The sequence below is a fragment of the Scyliorhinus canicula genome, chromosome 3, assembly GCF_902713615.1.
Source record: "Scyliorhinus canicula chromosome 3, sScyCan1.1, whole genome shotgun sequence".
In the NCBI taxonomy this organism is placed as follows: domain Eukaryota; kingdom Metazoa; phylum Chordata; class Chondrichthyes; order Carcharhiniformes; family Scyliorhinidae; genus Scyliorhinus; species Scyliorhinus canicula.
The window spans coordinates 225,301,773-225,323,567 of record NC_052148.1 but is presented as its reverse complement, the minus strand read 5'-3'; the positions used below and the strand labels follow the sequence as shown (position 1 = coordinate 225,323,567).

At 49.6% G+C, this 21,795-nt stretch overlaps 1 protein-coding gene across 1 annotated transcript in view; it reads right to left on the bottom strand.

Moving 5' to 3' along the window:
• Positions 1-21,795, bottom strand: part of LOC119963324 (transmembrane protein 144-like) — a 115,939-nt gene that overhangs the window by 27,331 nt on the left and 66,813 nt on the right. The window contains exons 6-8 of the mRNA XM_038792303.1: positions 19,163-19,243; positions 18,716-18,791; positions 612-691 (exon numbers count right to left, since the gene is read on the bottom strand). Of these exons, the coding sequence (XP_038648231.1) occupies positions 612-691; positions 18,716-18,791; positions 19,163-19,243 (237 nt within the window). The remainder of the gene's footprint in view (positions 1-611; positions 692-18,715; positions 18,792-19,162; positions 19,244-21,795) is intronic.

Sequence of the window (21,795 nt, the reverse complement as noted above, 5' to 3'; positions counted from 1 at the left end):
CTTCTCTCTCTCCACTTTTGCTGTCCTGATGTGCTGAGTGTTGAAAACATTATTTGCATGTGTATTAAAAGCTGAAGGTGTTCTTAAAGCACAGGAAAGAAATGTTTTGAAGCAGATTTTAAAACAAGCACGTGAGATAAAAAATAGCTACGAGCATGTCACATCAATGCAATATTAGTGCCTCTTCAGTGTGTTGCAATTTGTACATCTGGAGATGAGAGCTTGACAATTTGGAGGCCAAATTAAGCTAAATGTATCAATGAATGACGGGACTATATTATTTGGAAAAGAATGTGGCCAACAGATACTTTTTTGCAGGCCTTCCCTTGGAATGCCCATTTGAAACAAGCAGTGTACGTTTGGAGCTCAGATGCTCCGGCTTTGTTCTGTAGAGGCCTCTGATCAGAACGAAAATTGGAGCCACAATAAGCTCTGTGAAGTTTGTACAAGTTCTCCGTGAGCCATGTACTTCCCCAGTGCACAGGCTTACAAAGTGAATGTTGGTATAGTCTCAACACAAACAGCACAGAGCTTGATTTATCTCAAGGGCTGCAAACACCATTGGATGAACAGCCTTTTATATCACTTGCAATGCAATCTACAATACTTACACAAGCCTTTTCTTCAGGGGACTAAGGTTGTCTACCCAGGATTCATCTGACAAGCCAGCTTCTTCACCAGTATTTATGCTCTATGTTTAAAAATAAATGTTACAGACTCCCCAACAGTGTCAAATTTCAAGCTGTAACAGGAATTAATACAGTCTTAGCAAATTGCAAAATCTCGAAGTCAAAATAAGTTGAGAAACTTTCTTTATGGACACTTGTGCTCCTTTATCATTTCTAGCTTACAAAATAGCCATTATGCATTAGAGCTCATGGGGTGCAGTTTGGCATGCATGGAATCCACATGGGAAACGGAATGGGGATGCCAGATAGTCATGGAAAATGAGTAAAATCTACAATCTTAAGTGTTGGATTCAACAAGTATAGAGGGGGATCCTTTAAAATGTTAACTAAAATATACTGGAAAATAAAATAATTCTTGAATTATTGAATTTGTAGAAATATGATTAAGTTATAAAATTGGCTAAACTTTTGGATATGTCCATGACTGTCTCAAATGTTGTGAATAATGTACTGCAAGTAGGCTGTATGAGGGTGATGCACTATCAATTATGACGAGACGAGAGTAGAGTGTAATTGAGGCTTTATTACGCAGAGATGTCTAGCCTCCCGCAGCTGCTGCCGAAATGGCTGCAGCCCGGTGAGCACACACATTTATACTCTGCCTACTGGGCGGAGGCAGCAGGCAGGAATCTACCCCCGTACCTGTAATACAGGGGCCTTACCTTAATATCCCTTGTATGCTGTACATACAATACAACAGTGGTGACTACCACATTCACCCCCTGTTAATAAAAGAGTCCAGTGGGGGTGTTTAACATTTTAAGGAAAAGTTCAGACGATTGAACGCCTTGATCCGTCGTTGCAAGCGCCGCAGTCCCGGTGGCGATTCCGGCGTCGGTGGCTCTGGGAGCGTGTCGATCTCATCTTCATCCCCGGGGTGGGACCAAGGGGAGGACAGATCGTCCTGGAGCGGGGGCTGTGGTGGGGTCTTGGCAGCTGTCGGGGTACACTATGTAGGCGTACTGCGGGTTCGCGTGAAGTAGCTGTACCCTCTCAACGAACGGGTCCACCTTGTGTAGCTGCACGTGCTTGCGGAGGAGAACGGGTCCTGGGGAAGGCAAAGAGCTGTTTATGGGGAGTTTCGTTAGTCGCAGTGCAAAGGAGCGACCGAATGGAGTGAAGGGCGTCGGGGAGGACTTCCTGCCAGTGGGAGGCCGGGGGATTTCTGGACCGTAGGGCCAGTTGGACGGCCTTCCAGACCGTCCCATTCTCCAGCTCCACCTACCCGTTTCCCCGGGGGTTGTAGCTGGTCGTCCTGCTCGAGGTGATGCCCCTGTTGAGCAGGTACTAGCGCAGCTCATCGCTCATAAATGTGGATCCCCAGTCGCTGTGGGCGTAGACGGGGAAACCAAACAGAGCGAAGATGGTGTTGAGGGCTTTGATGACGGTGGCAGACGTCATATCAGAGCATGGGACGGCGAAGGGGAATCTGGAATATTCGTCGAACACGTTAACGAAGTATGTGTTTCGGTCGGTGGAGGGGAGGGGCCTTTGAAGTTCACGCTGAGGCGTTCAAAGGGGCAGGAGGCCTTCACCAGGTGCACACGGTCTGGCGGTAGGAGTGCGGTTTACACTCTGCGCAGACCTGGCAGTCTCTGGTGATAGCCCTGACTTCCTCAATGGAGTAGGGCAGATTGCGGGCCTTTATGAAGTGATAAAAGCGGGTGACCCCTGGGTGACAGAGATCGTCGTGCAGGGTCCGGAGTTGGTCTACTTGTGCGCTGGTACAGATACCTCAGGAGAGGGTATCGGGGGCTCGTTGAGCTTACTGGGGCGATACAAAATCTCGTAATTGTAGGTGGAGAGCTCGATTCTCCACCTCAAGATCTTATCATTTTTGATCTTACCCTGCTATGTGTTGTTGAACGTGAAGGCAACCGACCATTGGTCAGTGAGGAGAGTGAATTCCTGCCGGCCAGGTAATGCCTCCAATGCTTCAACGATAGCTTGGGTCTTCTTTTCGATGGAGGAGTGCCGAATTTCGGAGGCATGGAGGGCGCGTGAAAAGAATGCCACAGGCCTGCCTGCCTGGTTGAGGGTGACGGCCAGAGCGACGTCTGATGCATCGCTCTCGACTTGGAAGGGGAGCATCTTGTCGACCACGTGCATCGCGGCCTTGGCGATGTCGGCCTTGATACGGTTGAAGGCCTGGTGAGCCTCGGCCGTCAGTGGGAAAACGGTGGAGTGGATGAGTGGGCGGGCCTTGTCCGCATGGTTAGGGACCCACTGGGCGTGGTACAAGAAGAAGCCTAGGCATCTTTTGAGGGCCTTGGGACAATGGGGAAGGGGGAGTTCCATGAGGGGGCACATGCGATCGGGGTTGGGCCCGAGCACTCTGTTCTGAACCACATAGCCGAGGATGGCTAATCGGTTCGTGCTGAACACGCACTTCTCCTTGTTGTAGGTTAGGTTGAGGAGTTTAGCGGTGTGGAGGATTTTGGAAAGGTTAGCGTTGTGGTCCTGCTGGTCGTGGCTGCAGATGGTGACGTTATCCAGTATGGGAAGGTGGCCCGCAGTCCGTACTGGTCAACCATTCGGTCCATCTCCGGTTGGGAGACTGAGACCCCGTTAGTGACGCCAAAGGGAATTCTAAGGACGTGGTAAAGGCGGCCTTCCACTTCAAACGCGGTGCACTGGCGGTCCGCCTTGCGAATGGGGAGCTGATGAAGGCCCTGTCCTGGGCACTGTGCCGTCTGCTCCTGGTGGCGACGGGTTTGCAATCCGGGGTGCGGTTTGCAAACAGAGAAGGCGGGTCGACCTTAAGGGTCGTGATACCGCAGACAGTAAGGGGTGGTAGGGGCCCACCAAATTTCAGGGTTAGGCTGTGGAGGTTGCACTGGAAGTCGAGGCCGCGTAGTAAGGCAGCACAGAGGTTGGGGAGTACGTAGAGCCGGAACCTGCTGAACTCTACACCCTGGATGGTGAGGGCTGCGATGCAGTACCCCCTGATCGCCACGGACTGGGATCCGGAAGCCAGGGAGATTTTCTGGTTAATGGGGGGTACCGTGAGGGAGCAGCGCCTTACCGTATCGGGGTGGATGAAGCTCTCAGTGCTCCCAGAGTCCAGGAGGCAGGATATCTTGTGCCCGTCGACCTTCACTGTCGTCAACGCGGTTGGGAGGTTGTGCGGTTGGGACTGGTCGATCGTGATGGAGGCGAGACACGGCTGGTCGGCGGTGGTTGCAGGTGATGAGTGGCCCGATGAGGTGGCCGACGAGCAGGGGTCCTGAGGCGGGGAAGATGGCGGCGCCCACGTGCCGCATGTGTTGTGAGGTGAGCAAGATGGCGGTGCCCACGGGCCGCACGTGGTCTGAGGCGAGGAAGATGGCGGCGCCCACGGGTCGCACGTGGGGGGCGCAGGGACAATAGCGGCGATCGAGCGGGCCTGGTACACAGCAGCAGAATGTCCTTTCTTCCCGTAGGCCTTGCAGAGCGTACTCCACGCTGGGCAGCGCTGCCGGGGGTGTTTTGTCTGTCCGCAGAAGTAGCACTTGGGTCCCCCGGGGTTGGTTGGCTGCAGCGCGGCGTCGGCCTGGGGTTGGCTGGGGGCGGTCGCTGATGGGGTCCTTGATGAGGTGTTCACTGGCGGGGTCCACGATGCCCAGGAGGGGTAGGCTGTGCGGTCGGGGGCATACGTCCTGTACATTGCATGAGGCGACTGTGAGTGAGATCGCTAGTTTCTTGGTCGCCGCTAGGTCGAGGGTAGCCTCTTCTAAGAGGCGCTGGCGGATGAAGGCTGACCCTATTTCCGTAACGAGCGTGTCGCTAACTAGCAGGTCAGAATGTTCAACAGCCGAAATGGCCTGGCAATCATAGTCTCTCATCAGGGCACACCAGAAAATCTTCCACAGACACACCGGGGAGTTGATGCCGCGTAGACAGGAGGTGCCTGGCATAGATTTTGTTGGCCTGCTGAGTGTAGTTCTCCTTCAATGGTGCCATGGCCTCAACGTAGGAGGCGCGTACCGGATGAGGGGAAAAATATCGGAGCTCAGCCGCGTGTAAAGGATCTGGAGCTTCTGTGCCTCTGAGGGTGGTTCTGTCGCAGATCCAATGTATGCTTCAAAACAAGCTAGCCAATGTGCGAAGGGCAACTTGGCGTTGTCTGCTTGAGGGTGCAGCTGCAGGCGATCAGGCTTGATGCAGAGATCCATTGTTGTAGAATCTCTGCGTAATACATTGACGCACTATCAATTACGACGAGACAAGAGTAGAGAGTAATCAAGGCTTTATTACGCAGAGATGTGGAGCCTCCCGCAGCTGCTGCCGAAATGGCTGCAGCTCGGAGAGCCCACACATTTATACTCCGCCTACTGGGCGGAGCCAACAGGCAGGGATCTACCCCCGTACCTGTAGTACAGGGGCCTTATAATACGCCTCGTATGTGGTATATACAATACAACAGTGGTGACGACCACAGAGGGTACATTCAACGAGTTCGAATCAATCTCGAAACTGAGACCAGAGGTGACCTAGGGAGTTTGAATGTGGGGCAAGAGTCATGGGAAAGATAATTAATTTGGAGTAATAGATTAATGTCTAATTAACCAATCACCTACGAAGTGACTGACATTTTCCTGAATAAATCAAGGAAGTCTCAACTGAGAATTAGGACCAATAAAACTAAGTAAGGGGCTAAGCCCAGATAAGGATTCCCTGAAGAAAATGAACCGTTTTACTGATTAGAGAGAAGAATCCTTGAAGCAATCATGAAAATTACTTTTAAAAAGGCTTTTGGTTAAAATTACTTATAATTTGTAAATCTGGAGTCACTATTATTTTGAAGTTTTTTTCTTTCACTCTTCAGTGTCTCAAGGCCATTTCAATATACACGCTGAAAAGTTTTTCGATTTAATTTTCTGCAAATGTACCAAATGAGTTCTTAAAGAAATAAACAGTGCTTTGTCTATCTATTCAACCGGACTGAGACCTGGGGCGGGATTCTCCGACCCCTGCCGGGTGGGAGAATCACCGGGGGTCGGTGTGAATCCCGCACCCACCATCCTCCCAATTCTCCCCAAAAACCCGCCCGCCTCGGAGAATGGCGGGGTCCGGCGTGACTCAATGGGTGCTGGGGCCGCCCGAATTCTCCGGCCCGCGATGGGCCGAAGTCTGCTCGTCTGGTGCTGGTCCCGCCGGAGTAAATTAGAGTAGGTCCCTTACCAGCGGGACCTGGCGTCGCGGGTGGGCTCCGGGGTTCCCCGGGGGGTCGCGGGGTGATCTGGCCCCAGGAGGTGCCCCCACGTTGGCCTGGCCTGTGGTCGGGGCCCACCGAACCGCGGGCGGGTCTGTGCCGTGGGGGCACTCTATTCCTCCGCAGATGAACACTCCCACGCATGCGCGGGGATGACGCCAGCATGCGCTGGCGCTCCTGCGCATGCGCCGACTCGCGCTGGCCGGCGGAGCCCGTTCGGCGCCAATTAAAATGAAAATCGCTTATTGTCACGAGTAGGCTTCAATGAAGTTACTGTGAAAAGCCCCTAGTCGCCACATTCTGGCGCCTGTTCGGGGAGGCTGGTACGGGAATTATGGTATGCCAGCTGGCGGGCGCCAACCACTCCAGGGCGGTCCTAGCCCCTGGTGCGGAGGATTCCGCACCTTTGGGGCGGTCCGACGCCGGAGTGGTTCACGCCACTCCGTCCCGCTGGGACCCCCTGCCCCACCGGGTACGGATGAATCCTGCCCCTTATCTATGAGCGAAAGATAAGGGAAATCTTACTGCAGTAAAAAAAAATTGTTCAATCTTCAGAAAAATAACTTTTGCAATACTATTTTCCAACCAATGTATATAAGAACACAATAAATTATGGAATAAGAAAATGCCATCAATTCTATCAGAGTTGCTACTTGCACAAACAACACACTTAGGATTTGCATCAGTCAATGAATTTCCAGATGCATCGCAGACATTTAACAGCAAGACATGTGTATGTTAGTAAATCAGAAATAGTCTCTCCAGAGGGCTATTAAATGTGGAAGGATGTAAAACTTTGAAAACTATAATTTCAAAATTTACTGAGACCAATGAGCTGCTTCTTGTGAAATAGATGTTGTCTGTCGCGGATAAAATTAAATATGCTAGAAATCTGAAATAAAACAGAAGGACCAGAATTCTCCAGCCATTGGGATTCTCTGTTCCCGCTGACAGCACACTCTCGCCTGCAGGTTTCCCGAAGGTCTGGGGTAATTTCAATGGGAAAGTCCATTGACAAGCGGCGAGAGTAGAGAATCCCACTGCCAGCAAACAGCGCGTCACCGAGGAGCACGCAGCTGGGGGTCTGGAGAATCCAGGACCAAGATGCTGTAAACACTCAGCAGGTATGGCAGCATCCATGGAGACAGAAACAGAGTTAATATTTGAAGTTGTGATCAAAATTCCGTATTTTATTTCAGAATTTATTAGTTGTTTGTTTGAATCATTACCTGAACACATTTACTCATGTCTATATTTGAAATGTACTTTTTGATGGAAAAATCTATCCGAAGTTAAATCTTGATAAATCAAAGCTGTAATCTAACTTCAGGCCTGCCTGCCTCCCCTCACTCTGTAATAATAATCTTTACTATTGTCACAAGTAGGCTTACATTAGCACTGCAATGAAGTTATTGTGAAAAACCCCGAGTCGCCACATTCCGACACCTGTTCAGGGACACAGAGGGAGAACTCAGGATGTCCAAATTACCTAACAGCACATCTTTTAGAACTTGTGGGAGGAAATCGGAGCACCTGGAGGAAACCCACGCAGACAGGGGGAGAATGTGCAGACTCCTTACAGACAGTGACCCAAGCTGGGAACCAAACCTGGGACCTTGGCGCTGTAAAGCAAAAGTGCTAACCACTGTGCTACCGTGCCGGCCCTATACCTGATCCCTTTCACCATCGCTCTCCAATCCTTCACTCTATTGTCCCCCTGTCTTGGCAGCTCCTAATGCTAGTGCTGCTGAAAGAAAAATGAGTAAATACTAATGGAGAACAGGAGGTCAAGGGTATAGCACATAATTCAAATGTTCCCATTTTCCAAACAATGCTTCCTCTAATATTGGTTTGCTATGCATGGTCTGTTTGTTGCACTGTGTGACCCTTTAAGACTGTCCCACAGTCACACATCTGCGTTTTTTGATGGGAATAATGCTTTGTATAGACTGCTTGTTCCCTGCATTTCTGGATTGCTATGTGGTTGCACTCCTGTGCAGCCCACAGGGAACATTATTTGCTGCGTGTAGTAAAAAGTCATAAAATTGAAGGAAAAAAAGTATAGTTATGTATATCAATCACGTTTTTTGAATTAAAAATAGAAAATGCTGGAAATACTCAGAAGGTCAGACAGCACCTATGGAGAGAGAGAGAGGGAGCAGAGTTAATGGTTCAGGTTGATGACCTTTCTTCATAACCATTCTGATGAAATGTCATCGATCTGAAATATTGGGCAGTATTTAATGGAGGCCAGAAGTCTTACCCCAATCAAGCACTTGACTTGCCACCTGCAGATTTTCCCCGGGATCAAGGACCCAAGGGGTGCATGTCCCGCTCACTGAGAACTGCCAGCCAAACAGGGAAAGTCGTTGAGCTGGAATCTGGGTAGGCACGCCCAACACATAATGGAGACGGAGAAGCATCCAGACTTCAGTACACTTCATAGAGATGTGCAGGCTCAGAAGGGGGTTGGTGTGATCGATAGTGCACAGTAGGGGTTCCCAAACTGGGGTCCACGGAACCCTGGAATTCTGTGAAAGGCCCCCCCAGGGGTTCCGCAGGAGTCATAGAGTAAACGCCACCAACAATCACAAAGCACGCAAGATGTCCGCCTGAAAACCTTTGATTTTGTCATTTGCTGTTCGGAATTCAAAGGAACGCAAAAAATCAAATTGGCTAATCGGTGCCCTGCCTTTTTGAGAATTGGCTGCTGATTGGCCGAAAATGCTCTGCTGCTGGGGCATAAAAGTGGCAAGCAGCGAGCAGAGCGGCAACCAGAGATGGAATTAGCGTGGTGACCAGAGCGGTGGTTAGAAGCAGCGACAGTGGCATCTGAAGAGCACCGGCGGCATCTGCAGAGTGGGAGGAGTTGCGACTGCATTTGAAGATATTGATACATAGCGTGTCATATTTTATATACCTGCTGGCAGAAGTGAAATGTCTCCTAAAGTGGATACTACTTTCAGGGGTTAATGTTAAGGGGCCATGGAGGGGATGCACTGCCTGGGAGGGTGGTAGAGGCGGGCTGCCTCATATCCTTTCAAAAGTACCTGGGTGAGTGCCGGCAAATGGGATTAGGTCGGCAGGTAGGTGTTTTTAATGCGTCTGTGCAGGCTCGATGGGCGGAAGGGCCTTTTCTGCACTTTATTATTCTGTTATTCTGATTCTATGGCCATGGGAGGATGGCTGAGTCAGGGATTGATGTTAAGGGGCCATAGGAGGATGGCATAACCTGGGCTTAATGTTAAGGATCATGGTTAATGACATCAAGCGAATATGTGAGCAAAGGACGCAGCATCACTCGCACACTGAAGACGACAGGAAGGTCAGCCTTCATTTTATTAGCAAAAATGGACTTTGTGGCAAAATAGGGTCGCCGACTGTTATAACCTGCCTGCTTACCATTGGCTGGGGACTAATGACAATCCCACAATCCTCTGGGAGTATGAGCTTCCCCAATGAGGGGGCGGAGAAATCATTAGCAGACTCCCTGCATAAATAGAGCTGGCCAGTTTGGAACCAGCGGAGAGAGAGGAGTGAGCAGCAAGGGAAGTTGCTGCTGCTGTTGTATATATATATATATATATGTTATTGTAAATAAATGTTATTTCTTTGTATCCTGAAAACACGTGCTGGATTCTTCGTGGCCCTCACAAAACCGACGTTGCGAGAATGTTTGGGGTTGCCCGAAGCTCTTGGGAGGTCACTAGGGTTTCCGCAGCTCAAAGAAATTGGGAAATGGTGGTGTACAGAATACGAGGAACTCAATGAGTTAGAGAACAAGGGAACAGATCCTATCCAACAGATACAATACTGCAAGGTTATGAATAAAAATGGATAGAATGATAGGCGGAGAAGAAGGTTCTAGTTGTTATGATCCATGTTGGAACCAATAACATACAGATAAGCAAACAAGACGTTCTGTTTCGAGAGTACCAGGAACTATGAGGTAAATCAAAAGTGGGGCGGGATTCTCTGTCCCCCGCACTAGTTTTCTGATGCGGCATGCCCCCTCCGGCAGTGGGATTCTCCGTCGCATCAGGTGGCCAATGGGGTTTCCCAATGTGGGCAGCCCCACGCCGTCGGGAAATCCCCGGGCGTGGGTGTGCTGCTGGCGTTATGGAGAATCCCGACAGTGGAGAATCCAGCCCGTGGAGTTTAAGGGTAATATCCAAATTATGGGCAAATCAATTTAGGGACAAAGAGATTAGGGAAATTAACACTGCGATGACCTTTCAGTGAGAAAAAAATTGTAATTTCTTCAAAAGGTCTAATTGTTCTCAAGAATATTTGAAAAGTATGGGGTCACGTGATGCGAGGCAGGGTGGTTGTTCCGACTCTGCGTGTTTTCTAATCCGTCGTTTCATTCTGGTGCACATTTACTTGATTTCCCTGTGCTACGTGGCTTGTGCCATTTCCCTGGAGGCTTCTGATTTGTTGTTTTGGTGAGAAAGAGCCAAGTTTTAAAATGCTAAAATCCTCGTTCACCCGTAGCAGTTGGGAATGGAGCAGTTGCTGCTAAGCAGGCTCTCGTCTTGACGGTGCCGTGCGCATCGGATGATGGCCACCTTCGAAAATATTGCCTTGACTGAGAATGTCGGCCCTGCCGTGCAGGTTTAGAGTTCATTTCGAGGGATTGCAGGGCACCTTTAGAAGAGCGGTGGAGGCGCGCAAAAGGGTTCTTACACTCAAAAGCACTGTCCCTGGTCAGGGGCCGCGTTCGTGTCGTAGAATTCCTGCTGCATGGTGTATCGGTTATCCTGATGGGTTCAGGAATGGGGGCCAGGTCAGATGTCCTGCTGAGCCGAGTGTCTGGTGAGAGATTAATTTCCAATGGAGTTCCAGAATTGGCTGCCATGCTTTGGTAGTCTTCATTTGGAGGCTGGTAGAATCAGATTCAATGCAGCACACTGGGTCCTGTCTGTGAGGCCAGGTGTTGGTTGGGCCCACTGAACATTGTATCGTCCAGTTCTTGATGCTTGTCGTGAGGGAATGGAGGTGGCCGAGTGGGTCGAGTCATTGCCCCAGGCTGTGGACAGCCTGGGCGTCGGAGAGACGGCATGGTAGAAGTGATGGTGTCTCGTGCTTTGATCAATGGAATCCTGGAGAGATCCTGGACAGTGTTTATTGATCCTGACTTATCCTTACGATTTGTGCGACATGGAAGACATCTTTATCCTGCAATCTACCCTGCAGTTCTTCGAGAAGTTGATTGTTACTCCCTGTTGATCATGCTGTTGCTTTTTTTATTATTGTCTTTTTTCCTATAGGGGCGTGCAAAATGTCAGCCTGATGGCCTGTGCTGTTGATTATCCTCACCGTGTGTTGGAGGTTCATTTTGGATCAATTATAGGAAGTGTGATTTGTGCACAGTTTTACTCCTTCTGGTCATTGTCGCTAATTCTTGTGGTTGAGGGAAGGGAGGGACTTTTGTCATCCCCCGCCTTGTTTATGAAGATGACGAGCGGAGATGGGTTGGGTGAAGGGTGGGTGGATATGGTTGATTGTGTTAGTTCAGTCCACATGGAGATTGAGGATAGCACCGCACCCCCCCACTCCCCCAACCCCCACACACACACACACCCCACCCCCCAATTAGAGATAATCCATTTCAGATTTTTCTTTTGGATTAATATTCTTTGACTTAAGAATCCGTGTCTTCATCCTTCTTTGGCCTGGGCAGAGTCTGTATCCTGGGGAGGACTAGGTTCCTTCTGTCTCTTCCTTAAGTTGAATTTTTTGTTCCGTACATTTGGATCTCTCTTTGTGTTTCTCCCCATGGCTTTTGTGGTGGTTGGGTTGTTGAGGAGGGAGGTTCCTCTGGATGTTCTTTCTGCGAGAGAGGTCTCTTTGAGCTAGGCTGGGTGTCCCCCTCTCTGGGGGTTCTCTTCTCTTCTTTTTATTCAGGTGAGTAATGCGTTGGCTTTTACCCTGGTCTTGCGCGGTGGTTTGAAGGGTTTCTGTATTTGTGCCGGGGAGGAGAAAGTCAGCCCTCCCTCCCAGGACACCTGATTATTGGGTGGCTTGAACAATTCCTCCTCTTCTCGGTTGGTAGCCCCCCCACCCCCTCTTGGCTGGGACTGGAATAATCATCTTCTTGAATTGAAAATTGAATTGAAATTGAAAATCGCTTATTGTCACGAGTAGGCTTCAATGAAGTTACTGTGAAAAGCCCCTAGTCGCCACATTCCGGCGCCTGTCCGGGGAGGCTGGTACGGGAATCGAACCGTGCTGCTGGCTTGCTTGGTCTGCTTTGAAAGCCAGCGATTTAGCCGAGTGAGCTAAACCAGCCCCAGTGGTGTGTTGTTCTGGATGGGGTTGGAAAGGTACAGATTTGACTGGGGTGCAGGTTTCTTGGGGTGTGCCGGAGGCCCGGGGAATATAGTGTTTATCTGTCATTTGGTGCTGGGATAGGCCAGGCCCTGTGCTGTGGCTGTCATCCTGTTGCCTCTAGGGGCTCAGGCTCTCCCCCTCCAAGGGTGTGAGGAAGGGCTTCCGTGGAGGCTGAATTTTGTTTCCCTGTCTCTCTGGTGCATAAGGGTCTGGGGGTGGTTGAGTTCTGTGCCTTGGTGGATATCCTGTGGTCCCCCTTTAGTGTTGGGTCACCCTTTGGATAATTGAGTGGCCTGTTCTCCTCTTCACTGGTGGGTGTTGTCATCTGGTGGGATAGCCTAGGTGGGTCTGTTTTTTTTTCGCTCTTCCTTCCCTTTTTTTCTACCTTGGGAGGCCCTGTGGGCTTGACCAGCGCCGGCTCTAGGGTTGCTGGCGCCCTGGGCAAGCTGAACTTCGGCGCCCTTGGGGGGGGGCGGGGCCGGGGGGGCGGGGCCGGGGGGGGGGGGGGGGGGCGAGGGGGGGCGGGGCCGAGGGGGGGGGGGGGCGAGGGGGGGGCGGGGCCGAGGGGGGGCGGACCCGCGGGGGGGGGCGGACACGCGGGGGGGCGGACGCGGGGGGGGGCGGACGCGGGGGGGGGGGCGGACCCGAGGGCGGGGCGGGGGGGCGGACACGAGGGCGGGGCGGGGGGGCGGACCCAAGGGCGGGGCGGGGGGGCGGACCCGAGGGGGGAGCGGGGGGGGGGGGCGGACCGAGCCGGGGGGCCGCCCTGGAGGCGGGCGGCCACCGCGCATGCGCTGGTTGACATCGGCCCAACTGCGCATGCGCGGGGCCCGAGTCTCTGGCGCCCCCGAGCACATCGCGCCCCGGGCGACAGCCCGAGTTGCCGGTGCCTTGAGCCGGCCCTGGGCTTGACCATAGTCTGAACATGTTGCCACTGTCGCCGGTTCTCTCTTCCGCTCCTTTCTTTATAATTGCGGTTCTGCCCTCGGCTTTGGTTTGAGGGTTTTGTTGCATTTGGCAGTATGTCCGCAATTCTCGTCGAACTGGGGTCTCCGCGTATTTTCTTCTGTTTTTGCAAGGGTGGGTATGACAAATCCATTCCTGGCTCCGACATGGGTGCAGGTGGTCTGGAATCTGAAAAAGGAAGACTGTGTTGGGTCACTGATGCCACTGGTGCTGCTGGAGTTGAGGGGGATGTGTGTTGATGCGTACCCGATCATGGTGTGGGACGTTTATCCTGATCTTCCGTGAGGATTGTGAGGCTGCGTGGCGTGAGAGGGTGTGCACCATTTTGTCACGCTGTCCTGTTTTCCTGATCTTATCCTGTTTTTCCCTCAGTCTCTGGTGGGGCGATGTGGGGATCTGATTTTATCTAATAAACCAATTGTGATGTTGTTCTCCTGTTCCATACTGTGCTCATGTGGGTTAAGCCGTTTCTGTTTTTTCCTTCCTTGATTTGGGTGCTGTATTTAGTTTGTTACATTTATAATAATAATCTTTATTGTCACAAGTAGGCTTGCATTAACACTGCAATGAAGTTACTGTGAAGAGTCCCCAGTCGCCACACTCCGGCGTCTGTTCGGGTACACAGAGGGAGAATTCAGAACGTCCAGATTACCTAACAGCACGTCTTTCGGGATTTGTGGGGGGAAACCGGAGCACCCGGAGGAAACCCACGCAGACACGGGGAGAACGTGCAGACTCTGCACAGACAGTGCCGGGATTCGAACTTGGGACACTGGCGTTGTGAACCAACAGTGCTAACCACTGTGCCACCTTGCATACTTGGTTGTGTTATTTTATAAAATGTAAAACCTCAATAAACATACTTCAAAAAAATGTGAAAAGGGCTTTTAAGAGTTTAGATCAATTGCTATTTTCTTGAATTATAAGAAATACTGTTCATGTGACCTGGTGACCCTTGACTTTGAAGCAGCACCAGACACAAAGGAGAGCTGCACCACATGGGAGAACAGACAAGGCACATCTACAAAGAGCTGTGTGTGTCAGCAGTTACTAGGACAGAAAGCCAAAGGATTTTACAGCATCCCGTGGCGTATTTTCTGGTGGCAGAGGTGGCTTGCCATTGGCTATCGGCGGGGATATGCAGTGATGTCCATGGCGTTTTGCAAGCCTCACCTGTCCTGCGTCGGGGAACCCGCCGCAGGGGATCGTCTTTGGCGGGAGCAGATGATCTGCTGCTGTTGCTGTTTGCCAGAGCCGACCAGACTGTTTAACGAGGTTTATTGAAGGAGTGGAAGGGGTCTCTGTGGAATCTGTGTCATCAAGACTGTACCTACATAAGGAGGTTCTGCAGGCATGTGCTGTACGGGCGATGACCACCTCCAGGGACCTCAGATGGAATACAACTACTGGTGAATGGGACTTGGTCAAACCAAATGAATGGGAAAGTAAGAGACCTACATACAAGAAGCCAAGTTAGAAATATATGTAGTGCCATGAGTCTGGAGTGGGTGCTGTGGGTGATTGTGGTTGTTTAAGCCTATGTAAAGTGTTGTATTGACTGTTCAAAGTGAAATTTACCTTTTTATTTGAAGTATCATTTGCCTGTTAATTCATGTTCAAATTTGCATTGGTGCTGATTCGTGTCGAAGCAAAAGTTGCAGAAAGTGAAATCTTGTTGGTAATTTCTTCATTTGGGGGTCACAGAATCATAGAACTTACAGTGCAGGAGGCTTTCTGGCCCATCGAATCTGCATCGCCCCTTGGAAAGAGCACCTCATTTAAGCCCACACTTCCAACCTATCTCCGTAACCCAGTAACCCCACCCAACCTTTGGTAAATTTGGTTATTTTGGTTCACGGGTCGCCATTGGGATTGTAACAATATGTGGCTGAAGGAGTAGTCTGGGGGACAGGGGTTCCATTTCATCTGACAGGTCGGAACCTTACCGTCAGGAAGGGCTCCACCTGACTGGCTGGAATGAGGGTTCCAGCGGAAAGGATAAATTGTGTGGTCACAAGGAATTTAACCTCGTAAATAAAGGGGTGCTAAAGTGTAAAAGCAAGTATAAATAATATATCAAAAATAAATGAAAGGGAAGAGAGTAACAAACAGGAATTGTTGTGCTTTCAGTTCTCCAGGTAAAGGGGGATACTAAAATATGGAAGTAATTAAACCAGCAGATAAATAAGAAACATTTAAGTAAACAGTTTGTGCCACTAAAGAACAAAAGAGGAAACAGCAATGAAGAAAATGATAGCACCAAAGAGTGATAAATGCCCAGGAACATATGGGGCGGGATTCTCCCACCCCCCGCCAGGTGGGAGAATCGCAGGGGGTCGGCGTGTATCCCGCCCCTGCCATCCTCCCAATTCTCCTGCCCCCCAAAAACCGGCCCGGAATGAGTCGCGCCCCCTGTCTCGGAAAATGGCGGGGTCCGGCGCGACTCAATAGGTGCCGGGGCTGCCCGAATTCTCCGGCCCGCGGTGGGCCGAAGTCCCGCCTGTCTGTAGCCGGTCATGCCGGCGTAAATTAGAGTAGGCCCCTTACCGGCGGGACCTGGTGGCGCAGGCGGGCGCCGGGGTTCCTGGGGGGCCGTGGGGGGATCTGGCCCCGGGAGGTGCCCCCATGGTGGCCTGGCCCGTGATCGGGGCCCACCGATCCGCGGGCAGGCCTGAGTCGTGCGGTCACTCTATTCCTCCGCATCGGCCGCTGTGGTCCTCCATGATGGCCGATGCGGAGACGAACCCTCCCGCACAAGCCCGGGGATGACGCCAGCACGGGCTGGCGCTCCAGCACATGCGCCGACTCGCGCCGGCCGGTGGAGGCCCTTTGCCGCCAGTTTAGGTGGCGCTAAGCCCCTATCCTGCCAGCCGGCGGGGCACCTACCATTCCGGGGTGGGCCCCTGAAGGGACGCCGGAGTAGTTCACGCCACTCCGTCCCGCCGGGACCCCCCGCCCTGCCGGGTACGGGAGAATCCCGCCCATGGTTGCTATTCCAAGGTTTTAAAGAACGTAGGTGAGAACATTGCAGATTTGAATTGTAATGTTCCAAAGTGCTCGTGATTCAAGAACCATTCCTTTTGAATATAAAACCAAACTGGTAACTGCTATTTAACAAAACTGAAAGGTGAAAACCAGGGAGTTATAGTTAATCTAAAGTCTGATTCAGAAAATTACTAGTTTTTATAATATAGGGTGGGGGTGACTAACACCTCGAGATTTTTCAGCTGGTCAGAGTCAGCTTATATTTGTAAAAGACATGTCATGCTAAACAAATGTGGTCAAATTTTTTGAAGAGCTGACCAAAGTAGTGAAGGGGGGAATATCTATCAATGTATTTGAGATCATAGAATTTACAGTGCAGAAAGAGGCCATTCGGCCCATCGAGTCTGCACTGGCTCTTGGAAAGAGCACCCTACCCAACGTCAACACCTTCACCCTATCCCCATAACCCAGTAACCCCACCCAACACTAAGGCCAATTTTGGACACTAAGGGCAATTTATCATGGCCAATCCACCTAACCTGCACATCTTTGGACTGTGGGAGGAAACCGGAGCACCCGGAGGAAACCCACGCACACACGGGGAGGATGTGCAGACTCCGCACAGACAGTGACCCAAGCCGGAATCGAACCTGGGACCCTGGAGCTGTGAAGCAATTGTGCTATCCACAATGCTACCGTGCTGCCCCAACGTGATTTACAAAGGCATTTGATAGAGTCACTCATAAAAGACTATCAGCTAAGGTTGAAGCAGATGGAACTGAAGACAAGTTATCAGCCAGCATGCTAAGCAGCAGGAGACAGAAAGTGAGGCAAGTACTCTAATTGACAGGATCTGATGAGTGATATTCCGTCGGAATCTGTTTTGGCACCTCAACTATTCAAAGTACTTACGGACAACTTAAGATGATGCGATCAAAAGCCACATGTCCAAGTTTCCTGATGATACGGAGATTTGCAGCATTGTGGGTTGTGCAGAAAGAAGCACTAAATTACATATATGTTATTAAATTAAGTGAATGAGCAAAATTGTGGCAATTGGATTTCAATGTAGTCAAATACGAGGTCATGCACTGTGGGTAAAAATAAATATAAAAAAGGTAGAACCGAATACTCTCTAAATGGTGAAAAGCTAGCAGTAGTTGAGGTTCCAAGATACGTACAAGTCCAGATACATAGGTAATTGAAATGCCAACAAGAGGGACAGAAAGGCTAAAGGAATGCTGGCCTTAACAGGCGGGTCCTTCCTGTTCTCACTTTTCACCCCACCACTCTCCACATTCAAAGGATCACCCTCTGCCATTCCTGCCAACTCCAGCATGATGTCACCACGAAAGCCATCTTCCTCTCACCACCCCGTCAGCATTCCGCAGGAACTACTCCTTCCACAACACCCTGGTCCACTCCCCCATCTCTCCCAACCCTTCATCCCCTTTCCATGCTACCGTCCCATGCAATCACAGGAGGTGCAACACCTGCCCCTTTACCTACTATCTCCTCGCTGTCCAAGGGCCCAAACTATTCCTTTCAGGTTAAGCAGCATTTAACTTGGAGCTGCCCAATGCAGCCTCCTCTACATTGAAAAGACTAAATGCAGACTGGATGACCGCTTTGCGAAACATCTCAGGCATGACCCCAACCTTCCAGTTGCTTTCCATTTCAACTCATCATTCTGCTCCCATGTTCACAAATCCGTCCTCAGCCTACTGCCGTGCTCCAGCGAAGCCGAACACAAACTGGGAGACCAATACCTCACCTTGCCATTAGGCCTTCCCGACTCAACATTAAATTCACAACTTTAGGCTGCGAACTTCCTCCTCCATCTTGATTCCCCAATTTTGTTTTCTGTTTTTCCGTTCCCCTGACTTATCCTAAACCAACCCACCCCTCCCCAACATGGCCTCTGCCCCTAGTTGTTCTGTTTTGCTCCCACTGAGGGCTGATCTGTTTTCCTTATTTCTAGTGTTTTCTGTTTTTTACTTTTGGAGTGTAGTTATGCTGAAAGCATTGCAAAATGCGGAGACAATTTGCGCACAGCAATTGTTATAAACAGCAAATTAGGTGAATGAGTAGGAATTTTTCGTGGTTCTGATTTTGGGAGGTGTGTTGACCAGAACATCAGAAGAACTTTCAACTAGGCTTTGAATGTCTTGTGGGTCTTTATTTTATCTGAGCAAGCACCTCAGTTCAAGTCCCACCTGAAGACAGCACCCAAACTGCAGCACTCCTTCAATATGGCACCAAATTGTCAGCTTATGTTATGAACTCAAATTCTGGAACCATCATAACTTTCTGACTTGAAAAAGTAACAGTGCTACCAACAGATGCACAAAAGCCCAAAAATACCTTACTGTTCCTGTTTGGTGTGTTCCATCATTATTAAAAGTTATTTGGATACAACATTTACAGAATGCAGAGTCAAAATGTAAGGACAATCCAAAGCAAGGAATCTATTTAACTTGCACTACAGCAAACTCTTGTGTGTAAAGGAGTTTCTCCAAGACCAACTCCACAGGGAGCTGTTACTCACGTTATCAATCAGTAGTGTTGATTCAGAACTGTTTGCAGCATTCATATCACTCTTGACAAAGAAAAATATGATGGCACTAAAACAGAAAATATTTAAATCAATACTTTAACTGAACAAATCAAAAATATCAGACTTCAAAATTCAGTGTAGCTTTAAACTAACTGCAATGTTATATCTTATTCGAACAGTATTTGAAGGATTCAGATGAATAGATTATTTTGCTATAAATTCCTTTCATCTCTACATTGTTATTTATAAATTGAGTAAGAATTGTTTATTAATTAGAATATCAACACATACTTTTTTTCAAAATTGCAAATATACAAAATTCCTTCACATATAAGCTATAATTTCCAGGACAATGCACATCTTACAACTCTAGCTCATAAAATGAATACAAATTGCATCAATTACTCATATTTCATTCACAATGGTAGTCAGGTTTACCTCGTAAAAGACAGAGCTGCTCCAATGTAGTTCAGCCAAGGTTTTGCTACTTCTTCTGGGTCAATGCCAAACCAGCCAAATCTGAAATAAATTATACAGGACAGTTCTGACAGAGGGTCATTGATCTGAAACGTTAACTCTTTTGCTCTCCGCAAATGCTGCCAGACCTGCTGAGTAATTCCAGCATTTCTAATTGTTCTGCACTTGTGCCTTCAAAACTCAAATCACCTGAACCACACTGCAACCAAACCGGAGTTTTCCACAAAAGTACACTGCTCCTATGGAAATTGATTATTTTTTAAAATAATTATTAAATTAAAGCGTTCCTGCGCCTATTAAGTTTGGGTCTGTAAAGTGATGAGGGAATGTATCAGAAAGGAATGTTGCACCTGGAGTATTGTGTGCAAAAAGAAAAATAATCTTGGGTGCACAAAACCCTTAAGACATTACGAGATGTTATCAATACCTTTCGTTTCAGTCAATTCCAGATAAGGGAGATGTAGTCTTCAGAATCTTGGTCTTTGGAATCTTTGTAATAAAGACCAACATCCCATTTGACTTCCGAATTACTTGTTGTATCAGCATGTCATTTTTTGTGATTCATGAAGAAGAACATCCAGACACCTCTGTACTGCAGTCTCTCTCCATTTAAATAAAATTAAAGTTTTTCATCTTACACTTATCAGGACAGATGCAAGTATACCAAATTTCATAGGGAATTACAATTTATACTGTGAGAAAAAAGGTGCTGATTCGTTGGCAAGTGGACTCTGATTGGTCAGATAATTGTCATGGTGAATGCACTAGGCAACGGTTAATCGCCAAGCTTTTTAATTGAAAAAGTGCAATACCTCGATATGTTATTTCTGTTTTCAGAGGGCAGGATCCTGCGTATGAATATAGAGATAACTTCCAGCAAGTGTAAGTAAATCACATAGCGAGCCCAATTGATAATCCCAAATCAGTTGTTTGTGTGTAATCATTGGCACACTTGGGACTGTTCAGTAAGTGCTGTCCAATTGAATCACACCTAATGTTGAACACTGTGGGTAGAATTCTCCGATCCCCCGCAGGGTCGGGGAATCGCCTAGGGCTGGAGTAAATCCCGCCCCCGCCGTGCCCGGAATTCTTCGCCACCCGGGACTCGGCGGGAGCAGGAATCACGCCCCGCCGATCGGCGTGCCCCCCCGCGACGATCGGTGTGCCCCCCGCGGCGATTCTCCGGCCCGCGATGGGCCGAAGTCCCACTGCTGACAGGCCAATCCTGCCGATGTGGTTTAAACCACCTCTGTGCTGACGGGATTGGCGGCGTGAGTGGGCCCCTGTGGTCCTGGGGGAGGCCGGGGCAATCGGACCCCGGGGGGTGCCCCCACGGTTGCCTGGCCCGCGATTGGGGCCCACTGATCGGCGGGCGGGCCAGTGCCGTGGCAGAGGCAGAAGAGACCCCCTCCACCGCACATGCGCCGGTGGTGACGTCAGCGGCCGCTGACGCTCCGGCGCATGCGCGGACCGGCGAAGGCCTTTCGGCCAGTTTTGGCACCATCAGCGGAGCGGGAGCCACTCCAGCGCGGGCCTAGCCCCTAAGGTGCGGAGAATTCCGCACCTTTGGGGAGGCTCGACGCCGGAGTGGTTGGCGCCACTCCACTACGCCGGGACCCCCTGCTGCGCCAGGTAGGGGAGAATTTTGTCCTATGTTCTGAGTTTTTGCAAGCACGGGCTAGTTAAATATGATCAGATTCCTTTCCATAATCCATGTAATTTTGGAAGATTACAACCAATACATCCACCATTTCAGTAACCACTTCTTGTAAGACCCTAGAATGCAGGCCATCAGGTCCAAAGAACCTGGCAGCTTTTAGTGCCATTAGGTTTCCTGGTACTTCTTTCCATAGTTAAGTCCCTTCCTCCCTTTTGATTTTCTATAATAATATAATAATCGCTTATTGTCACAAGTAGTTATTCTTAGGGTGATTTTTGTATCTTCTACCATGAACACAGATATAAAAAACTTATTCAAAGCCTCTACCATGTCCTTGTTTCCCATTGCCACGTGGGCAGCACGGTAGCATAGTGGTTAGCACAGTTGCTTCACAGCTCCAGGGTCCCAGGTTCGATTCCCGCTTGGGTCACTGTCTGTGTTGGGTCTGCACATTCTCCCCGTGTCTGCGTGGGTTTCCTCCGGGTGCTCCGGTTTCCTCCCACAGTCCAAAGGTGTGAAGGTTAGGTGGATTGGCCATGATAAATTGCCCTTAGTGTCTGAAAAGGTTAGGTGGGGTTACGGGGATAGAGATGTGTGGGCTTAAGTGGTGTGCTCTTTCCAAGGGCCAGTACAGACTCGATGAGTCAAGTGGCCCCCTTCTGCACTGTAAATTCTATGATTATTAATTTTACAGTCTTGTCCTTCAAGGGATCAACATTTACAATAGCTACTCTTTTTCTTTTGCGATGAATGTAATAAATTGTTATATATTGGGCTGGATTCTCCCAAAATGAGACTAGGTCCCCATGATGGTGTAAAAAAGGTGGAGATTTACTCCCGAAATTCCAATAAAAAAGTTGAGCTAATTCAATGCCCTGCAGGGGGCTCGCAGGGACACGGGGTAAATCTAGCAGCTTTAGCTGCGGATAGGGGC